Below are 10,385 nucleotides of genomic sequence, written 5' to 3' on the forward strand. Positions count from 1 at the left end.
TCTGATCGACCAGGTGTGGACTGTGTTGTTGTGAATCCTGTCTGATTGACCAGGTGTGGACTGTGTTGTTGTGAATCCTGTCTGATTGACCAGGTGTGGACTGTGTTGTTGTGAATCCTGTCTGATTGACCAGGTGTGGACTGTGTTGTTGTGAATCCTGTCTGATCGACCAGGTGTGGACTGTGTTGTTGTGAATCCTGTCTGATCGACCAGGTGTGGACTGTGTTGTTGTGAATCCTGTCTGATCGACCAGGTGTGGACTGTGTTGTTGTGAATCCTGTCTGATCGACCAGGTGTGGACTGTGTTGTTGTGAATCCTGTCTGATCGACCAGGTGTGGACTGTGTTGTTGTGAATCCTGTCTGATTGACCAGGTGTGGACTGTGTTGTTGTGAATCCTGTCTGATTGACCAGGTGTGGACTGTGTTGTTGTGAATCCTGTCTGATTGACCAGGTGTGGACTGTGTTGTTGTGAATCCTGTCTGATTGACCAGGTGTGGACTGTGTTGTTGTGAATCCTGTCTGATCGACCAGGTGTGGACTGTGTTGTTGTTGTGAATCCTGTCTGATTGACCAGGTGTGGACTGTGTTGTTGTGAATCCTGTCTGATTGACCAGGTGTGGACTGTGTTGTTGTTGTGAATCCTGTCTGATTGACCAGGGGTGTGGGCTGTTGTTGATGTGATTCCTGTCTGATTGACCAGGTGTGGGCTGTTGTTGATGTGATTCCTGTCTGATTGACCAGGTGTGGACTGTGTTGTTGATGTGAATCCTGTCTGATTGACCAGGGGTGTGGGCTGTTGTTGATGTGATTCCTGTCTGATGGACCAGGGGTGTGGGCTGTTGTTGATGTGATTCCTGTCTGATTGACCAGGGGTGTGGGCTGTTGTTGATGTGATTCCTGTCTGATTGACCAGGGGTGTGGGCTGTTGTGTTGATGTGATTCCTGTCTGATTGACCAGGGGTGTGGGCTGTTGTTGATGTGATTCCTGTTTGTTTGACCAGGGGTGTGGGCTGTTGTTGATGTGATTCCTGTCTGATTGACCAGGGGTGTGGGCTGTTGTTGATGTGATTCCTGTTTGTTTGACCAGGGGTGTGGGCTGTTGTTGATGTGATTCCTGTCTGATTGACCAGGGGTGTGGGCTGTTGTTGATGTGATTCCTGTTTGTTTGACCAGGTGTGGGCTGTTGTTGATGTGATTCCTGTTTGTTTGACCAGGTGTGGGCTGTTGTTGATGTGATTCCTGTTTGTTTGACCAGGTGTGGGCTGTTGTTGATGTGATTCCTGTTTGTTTGACCAGGGGTGTGGGCTGTTGTTGATGTGATTCCTGTCTGATTGACCAGGGGTGTGGGCTGTTGTTGATGTGATTCCTGTCTGATTGACCAGGGGTGTGGGCTGTTGTTGATGTGATTCCTGTTTGTTTGACCAGGGGTGTGGGCTGTTGTTGATGTGATTCCTGTCTGATCGACCAGGTGTGGACTGTGTTGTTGTGAATCCTGTCTGATCGACCAGGTGTGGACTGTGTTGTTGTGAATCCTGTCTGATCGACCAGGTGTGGACTGTGTTGTTGTGAATCCTGTCTGATTGACCAGGTGTGGACTGTGTTGTTGTGAATCCTGTCTGATCGACCAGGTGTGGACTGTGTTGTTGTGAATCCTGTCTGATTGACCAGGTGTGGACTGTGTTGTTGTGAATCCTGTCTGATCGACCAGGTGTGGACTGTGTTGTTGTGAATCCTGTCTGATCGACCAGGTGTGGACTGTGTTGTTGTGAATCCTGTCTGATCGACCAGGTGTGGACTGTGTTGTTGTGAATCCTGTCTGATCGACCAGGTGTGGACTGTGTTGTTGTGAATCCTGTCTGATCGACCAGGTGTGGACTGTGTTGTTGTGAATCCTGTCTGATTGACCAGGTGTGGACTGTGTTGTTGTGAATCCTGTCTGATTGACCAGGTGTGGACTGTGTTGTTGTGAATCCTGTCTGATTGACCAGGTGTGGACTGTGTTGTTGTGAATCCTGTCTGATCGACCAGGTGTGGACTGTGTTGTTGTTGTGAATCCTGTCTGATTGACCAGGTGTGGACTGTGTTGTTGTGAATCCTGTCTGATTGACCAGGTGTGGACTGTGTTGTTGTTGTGAATCCTGTCTGATTGACCAGGGGTGTGGGCTGTTGTTGATGTGATTCCTGTCTGATTGACCAGGTGTGGGCTGTTGTTGATGTGATTCCTGTCTGATTGACCAGGTGTGGACTGTGTTGTTGATGTGAATCCTGTCTGATTGACCAGGGGTGTGGGCTGTTGTTGATGTGATTCCTGTCTGATTGACCAGGGGTGTGGGCTGTTGTTGATGTGATTCCTGTCTGATTGACCAGGGGTGTGGGCTGTTGTTGATGTGATTCCTGTCTGATTGACCAGGGGTGTGGGCTGTTGTGTTGATGTGATTCCTGTCTGATTGACTAGGGGTGTGGGCTGTTGTTGATGTGATTCCTGTTTGTTTGACCAGGGGTGTGGGCTGTTGTTGATGTGATTCCTGTTTGTTTGACCAGGTGTGGGCTGTTGTTGATGTGATTCCTGTTTGTTTGACCAGGTGTGGGCTGTTGTTGATGTGATTCCTGTTTGTTTGACCAGGTGTGGGCTGTTGTTGATGTGATTCCTGTCTGATTGACCAGGGGTGTGGGCTGTTGTTGATGTGATTCCTGTTTGTTTGACCAGGGGTGTGGGCTGTTGTTGATGTGATTCCTGTCTGATTGACCAGGGGTGTGGGCTGTTGTTGATGTGATTCCTGTTTGTTTGACCAGGTGTGGGCTGTTGTTGATGTGATTCCTGTTTGTTTGACCAGGTGTGGGCTGTTGTTGATGTGATTCCTGTTTGTTTGACCAGGTGTTGGCTGTTGTTGATGTGATTCCTGTTTGTTTGACCAGGGGTGTGGGCTGTTGTTGATGTGATTCCTGTTTGTTTGACCAGGGGTGTGGGCTGTTGTTGATGTGATTCCTGTTTGTTTGACCAGGTGTGGGCTGTTGTTGATGTGATTCCTGTTTGTTTGACCAGGTGTGGGCTGTTGTTGATGTGATTCCTGTTTGTTTGACCAGGTGTGGGCTGTTGTTGATGTGATTCCTGTCTGATTGACCAGGGGTGTGGGCTGTTGTTGATGTGATTCCTGTTTGTTTGACCAGGGGTGTGGGCTGTTGTTGATGTGATTCCTGTCTGATTGACCAGGTGTGGGCTGTTGTTGATGTGATTCCTGTCTGATTGACTAGGGGTGTGGGCTGTTGTTGATGTGATTCCTGTCTGATTGACCAGGTGTGGGCTGTTGTTGATGTGATTCCTGTCTGATTGACTAGGGGTGTGGGCTGTTGTTGATGTGATTCCTGTTTGTTTGAACATGTGTGGGCTGTTGTTGATGTGATTCCTGTTTGTTTGACCAGGGGTGTGGGCTGTTGTTGATGTGATTCCTGTTTGTTTGACCAGGGGTGTGGGCTGTTGTTGATGTGATTCCTGTCTGATTGACCAGGGGTGTGGGCTGTTGTTGATGTGATTCCTGTTTGTTTGACCAGGTGTGGGCTGTTGTTGATGTGATTCCTGTCTGATTGACCAGGGGTGTGGGCTGTTGTTGATGTGATTCCTGTTTGTTTGACCAGGTGTGGGCTGTGCTCTTCTTCATCATGCTGTTCAGTCTGGGTCTGTCCTCCATGTTTGGTAATCTGGAGGGCGTCCTCACGCCCCTTCATGACCTCAAACTGGTGCCCAAGTGGATGCCCAATGAGCTCTTCACAGGTAAAAGCCAAAAAGGAAATGATCAGATTTTTGCCAATGTGTGACAAAAAACTGTTATTTTTGGGAACGATCTTAACGCCATCTTTTTGTTTTCTCTGCCTCGCTCTCCCTCCATCACTCCCACTTTCTTTCCCTCCAGCAATAATCTGCCTTGTATCGTTCCTGGTGGCTCTGATATTCACTATGGGTTCGGGGAACTACTGGTTGGAGATCTTTAACAGTTACGTGGGCTCTGTACCTCTCCTCATCATCGCCTTCTTTGAGATCATCGCTGTGGCATACATCTACGGAATAGGACGGTAAGAGCCTCATAATACTATAGTTGTCCTGGTGTGAACTGTAATGAGCGTCTTCCCACTGGGCACACACACTGGTTGAATGACTTTGAAAATGACTTTGAACCAACGTGGTATAGACGTTGAATTGATGTCTGTGCCTCAGTGTCTTGTCTTTTAGAATGGGGAAGATCGCAAAACTAAGTTACTGGAATTTTGCAGCCCTAAACCTGAGTCATCTGGAGTTCTGAGGCGTTAGTTCTGCTTTCATCTGGTCCTCTTCCATCTCTTTCTCCTTTCTTCTGTCTGAGCCCAGGCTCAGTCGGGGTTGTAGTGGCTTGGGGGGGGGGGGGGCTCAGACGGGGCTGTAGTGGCTTGGGGGGGGCTCAGACGGGGCTGTAGTGGCTTGGGGGGGGGGGGCTCAGACGGGGCTGTAGTGGCTTGGGTGGGGGGCTCAGTCGGGGTTGTAGTGGCTTGGGGGGGGGGCTCAGACGGGGCTGTAGTGGCTTGGGGGGTGGCTCAGACGGGGTTGTAGTGGCTTGGGGGGGGCTCAGACGGGGTTGTAGTGGCTTGGGGGGTGCCTCAGTCGGGGTTGTAGTGGCTCGGGGGGGGGGGGGGGTGGCTCAGACAGGGCTGTAATGGATTGGGGGGGTCTGAGACGGGGCTGTAGTGGAGCAGGTTGAGAGCTTCAAGTTCCTCGGTGTCCACATCACCAACAGACTTTCATGGTCCAAACACACCAAGACAGTTGTGAAGAGGGCAAGAAAGCCTATTCCCCCTCAGGAGACTAAAAAGATTTGGCATGGGTCCTCAAAAAGTTCTACAGCTGCACCATCGAGAGCATCCTGACTGGTTGCATCACTGCCTGGTATGGCAACAGCTCGACCCCTGACCGCCAGGCACTACAGAGGTACATCACTGGGGTCAAGCTTCCGGCCATCCAGGACCTCTATACCAGGCGGTGTCAGAGGAAGGACCTAAAAATGGTCCAAGACTCCAACCACCCTAATCATAGACTGATCTCTCTGCTACCGCACGGCAAGCGGTACCGGATCCCCATGTCTGGGTCCAAAAGGCTTAACAGCTTCTACCACCAAGCCATAAGACTCCTGAACAGCTAATCAAATGGCTACCCAGAGTATTTACATCATTACCCCCCACACCCCCTCTTTTACGCTGCTGCTACTCTGTTTATTATCTATGCATAGTCACTTTAATTCAAACTACATTTACATATTACCTCAACTAACCGGTGCCCCCAGCACATTGACTCTGTACCGGTTCTCTGCCTTGCTTGTTATTTTCCTGCTGTTCTTTATATTTTTTTTACTTAACAATTATTTTTCTTAATATTGTTAGTTAATAGGTCTACACCCGTTGTATTGGGTGCATGTGACAAATATAATTTGATTTGATTTGATTTAAAGCCTCTTCCGACTTTACATGTTTCTGTCTCCGTAGGTTCAGTGATGACTTGGAGTTCATGACAGGACATAGACCGAACATCTTCTGGAAGGTTTGCTGGTTGGTCATCAGCCCTCTGATGCTGATCGTGGTGTTGGTGGCGTACGTTGCCGTCCAGGCCCAGACACATCCCACCTACGCAGCATGGAATCCTGACTACGTAAGAGCCACCACTGTTAACGCAGCCTTTTCAAACCTCTCCTCGGGGATCCCCTCCAGAGTTGCACCTCCCATTTTGCTCCCAGAACAGCTTTCACATTCTAGATTGAAGCAACAATCAATGTAATTTGCTGCATCATTTCCAATCCCCTTATACAGACAAATCTCCCCCTAGATTCAGGCTGATGTAGAAAAAAATTGAAATGTTCTTATTTTATTTATTTTTTACATTAGATAAAAGTAGAGACTCGTAGCTACAAAATGCTATTTCATACACTACATACATAACTCTCCCCCTAGATTCAGGCTGATGTAGAAACATTTGAAATGTTCTTATTTTTTTTATTTTTTTTACATTAGATAAAAGTAGAGACTCGTAGCTACAAAATGCTATTTCATACACTACATACATAACTCACCCCCAAGATTCAGGCTGATGTAGAAAACAATTGAAATGTTCTTATTTTAACATTAGATAAAAGTAGAGACTCGTAACTACATTTGAGGAACATTGGGAAAGTAATTCTGACACATACACAGTACCAGTCAAAGGTTTGGACACACCTACTCATTCAAGGGTTTTTCTTTATTTGTACTATTTTCTACATTGTAGAATAATAGTGAAGACGTCAAAATTATGAAATAACACATATGGAATCATGTAGTAACCAAAAAAAAAGTGTACATTTTTTTTTTCAAAATATGGAGATTCTTCAAAGTAGACACCCTTTGCCTTGATGATCACTTTGGACACACTTGGCATTTTCTACAATGTAAAATAAATAAAAGAAAACCCCTGGAAATAGTAGGTGTGTCCAAACTTGACAAAACAAAGTTTTTTTTATTTTTTAAATTATTTTCTACATTGTTGAATAATGACCCTCTGTGGCTTAAATCTCTGGTGTAATGTTTTTGAATGTGTATATTTATATAGACGGGAGTAATTATATAATTTTGACAAATTGAATTGAAATTCACTTTAGGGAAAGCTTAGTCTATTGGAAGAGCGGCGCTTATGGTTCACAAGATGAAATGCATCGAGTGGCTGGCAGTCCTCGAGGAGAGGTTTGGAATAAAATAAAATAAAAAGCCACGGTAGATCAAATCAAAGTGTATTTGTCACGTGCGCCGAATACAACAGGTGTAAACCTTAGTGAAATGCTGACTGACAGGCTCTAACCAATGGTGCCAAAAAAAGGTGTGTGTGTGTAAGTAAAGAAATAAAACAACAGTAAAGATACATTTGAAAAAAAAAGACATACAGACACCTGTTAGTCAGGCTGATTGAGGTAGTATGTACATGTAGGTATCGTTAAAGTGACTATATCATATATGATGAACAGAAAGTAGCAGAAGCGTAAAAAGAGGGGATGGCGGGTGGTGGGTCACAATGCAGATAGCCTGGTTAGCCAATGTGCGGGAGTACTGGTTGGTCGGACCAATTGATGTAGTATGTACATGAATGTATAGTTAAAGTGACTATGCATATAAGATAAACAGAGAGTAGCAGCAGCGTAAAAGAGGGGTTGGCGGGGAAAGGGGGGCACACAGACAAAATGTTCCTGAAAAATATTGAACTGTATGTAGCGATACTTCAATATTTTTCAGCAACATTCTGTATGTAGTGTGAAGCATTTCTCTGCCCAGATCAGCTAGGCTGTAGGTGTCATTTAAGAGGTTCAATAGTATTATTTTAAATTTCCCCACCAGATAGGCCAGTTGAGAACAAATTCTCATTTACAACCTGGACAAGATAAAGCAAAGTAGTGCGACAAACACACAGAGTTACACGTGGGATAGACAAACACACAGTTACACGTGGGATAGACAAACACACAGAGTTACACGTGGGATAGACAAACACACAGAGTTACACGTGGGATAGACAAACACACAGAGTTACACGTGGGATAGACAAACACACAGAGTTACACGTGGGATAGACAAACACACAGAGTTACACGTGGGATAGACAAACACACAGAGTTACACGTGGGATAGACAAACACACAGAGTTACACGTGGGATAGACAAACACACAGAGTTACACGTGGGATAGACAAACACACAGAGTTACATGTGGGATAGACAAACACACAGAGTTACACAAGGGATAGACAAACACACAGAGTTACACAAGGGATAGACAAACACACAGAGTTACACGTGGGATAGACAAACACACAGAGTTACATGTGGGATAGACAAACACACAGAGTTACACAAGGGATAGACAAACACACAGAGTTACACGTGGGATAGACAAACACACAGACTTGCACGTGGGATAGACAAAAGCACAGTCAATAACACAATAGAAAAATCTATATACAGTGAGTGCAAATTAGGTAAGACTAGGGAGGTAAGGCAATAAATAGGCCAAAGTGGCAAAATAATTACAATTTAGCAATTAAAACACTGGAGTGATAGATGTGCAGATGAGGATGTATAAGTAAGAATAATTGGGGTGCAAAAGAGCAAAAATAAATATGGGGATGAGGTAGTTGGGTGGGCTACTTACAGATGGGCTGTGTACAGGTGCAATGATCGGTAAACTGCTCTGACAGCTGGTGCTTAAAGTTAGAGAGGGAGATATAAGACCCCAGCTTCAGTGATTTTTGCAATTCGTTCCCGTCATTGGGAGCAGAGAACTGGGAGGAAAGGCGGCCAAAGGAGGAGTTGGCTTTGGGGATGACCAGTGAAATATACCTGCTGGAATGCATGCTATGGGTGGGTGTTGCTATGGTGACCAGTGAGCTGAGATAAGGCAGGGCTTTACCTAGCAAAGACTTATAGATGACCTGGAGCCAGTGGGTTTGGTGACGAGTATGAAGCGAGGGCCAGCCAACGAGAGTGTACAGGTCGTAGTGGTGGGTGGTATATGGGGCTTTGGTGACAAAATGGATGTCACTGTGATAGACTACATCCAGTTTGCTGAGTAGAGTGTTGGTGGCTATTTTGTAAATTACATCGCCGAAGGATCGGTAGGATGGTCAGAAGTATACAGAATGGTGTCGTCTGCGAAGAGTTGGATCAGAGAATCGCCAGCAACAAGAGCGACAACCTTAATATATACAATAGTAGTGCATGATAAGCGGGACTAGGGTTTCAGTTGAGAGACAGCCGCAGTCAGATGACTACATAGTACTCACCTAATAAACAGTGCACTACAGTCTACAGGGAATAGGTGTCATTTGCAATTTGCCCTGTGAGAAGACAATAACATTTTCTTTATTCTAATTCTGTCTGTGCAGGTGAACTTCCCCGACACAGAGGTTCTGCCGTATCCAGACTGGGTGTTTGCCATCTGTGTCCTGCTGTCTTCAGTACAAGTTATCTCCATACCTCTGGTGGCCATCTACAAACTCATCTGCTGCATGTCAGGAAGACACTCTGAAGACAGTCTCCACAACGATCCGAATCCTTATGCCAACGAAGACTACGTTGTAGAGAGAGCTAGACCCTAGAAGACACTGTACCTCCTGTTTGAGCTTTTATTGTAAACGGGAATCAGGAGGATATAATTATGGTCATATTTGTTAAAGGGAGAGAGAGAGAGAGAGAGAGAGAGAGAGTCTTGTAAATGCGTTTGTGTTTGGAGTAAAAGGTGACCAAGAATGTTGTCGCTTCTGGTAAAAATGTGATAAAACGGATTACAGTTTGCCTGTATTAAAAATCTTCGACTACGAGAAGCGCCACCTTTGGATGTGCATTTTCTTGTTCGCTTATGGCCATAAACAGCTCGTTGAGTGCGGCGTTAGCGCCAGCATCAGTTTGTGTTGTCAAATCGACAAAGACTCTTGAGAAACATACAGTGAGCTCCAGAAGTATTGGAACAGTGACTGTTTTACTCCATATGTACAAAAAAAGTGCTGTAAAAAAAATACCCTCAAATTAAAAATCTGACAGCCTGCACTTTAACCTCGGTCGTTGTTTTTCAAATCCCAACGTGCTGGAGTACAGAGCCAAAAAGAAAAAACATGTCCCTGTCCCAATAGTTTTGTAGAATATTAGTTGTTCAGCTCCTGATAGAACTCATCCATTGTGTTCTCCAGCACCAACGGAACAGGGAGGGCAAAATGGCGGGTCTATTTGTTGGCCGATGTAATCTCATTAAGAGGCCGCTTCCTCTTTCCGGTCCCGGTGAATAGGGCCCGTTCCGGAGTAAGCAGAACGGTCATAGGAAATGGCGGAGACATCATGCATTAAAAAAAGTTCAGATCAGAATAAAAAGTTTTTTTTCTAAATTAGCAGAATTGGTAAGGATCCCGCAAAATGGCCGCTATCCACTGGAGCGAAGCGAGTAAGCGTCATTCCCCCGGATGTTATGCATGCTAGCCGATTAGGCTCTTTAGTCTAAGCTAGGTTAGCTAGCCTCTTAGAACGTAGCACGGTCCGTTTAGAATAACCAAGTGACTAAACACTACGTATACTAAACAAGAGAGCTACCCCAAGCAACTCCACCGTGGTCTGGCGGTAACAGCTAGCAGTAACTAGCTAACCTGGCTAGCACGCTACGCAGCGCTTGTTAGCTAGCCTTATCTTGAAAGGCTACGTAGGACCGACTCACCGAGGTGGGACCGGGGGGAGGGGGGTACCCACTGAACCTGGAAGGCCTCTCTCGTCGAGTAGACCCCCGTAACTGGAGACAGAGCAGGGAACCAGCTGTCCCCTTGTTCTGGACTAGTAGGGGAACCAGCTGTGCCCTTGTTCTGG

The 10,385-nt window shown here is 46.0% G+C and overlaps 1 protein-coding gene across 1 annotated transcript in view; it reads left to right on the plus strand.

Moving 5' to 3' along the window:
* LOC135549488 (sodium-dependent neutral amino acid transporter B(0)AT1-like) overlaps nt 1-9,136 on the plus strand; it is a 33,473-nt gene extending 24,337 nt beyond the window's left edge. Inside the window, exons 10-13 of the mRNA XM_064979489.1 lie at nt 3,636-3,771; nt 3,911-4,070; nt 5,508-5,670; nt 8,924-9,136. Coding sequence (XP_064835561.1) covers nt 3,636-3,771; nt 3,911-4,070; nt 5,508-5,670; nt 8,924-9,136 — 672 coding nt within the window. The remainder of the gene's footprint in view (nt 1-3,635; nt 3,772-3,910; nt 4,071-5,507; nt 5,671-8,923) is intronic.
* Nucleotides 9,137-10,385: the final 1,249 nt, after the last annotated feature.

Source organism: Oncorhynchus masou, chromosome 12 (assembly GCF_036934945.1).
Source record: "Oncorhynchus masou masou isolate Uvic2021 chromosome 12, UVic_Omas_1.1, whole genome shotgun sequence".
In the NCBI taxonomy this organism is placed as follows: domain Eukaryota; kingdom Metazoa; phylum Chordata; class Actinopteri; order Salmoniformes; family Salmonidae; genus Oncorhynchus; species Oncorhynchus masou.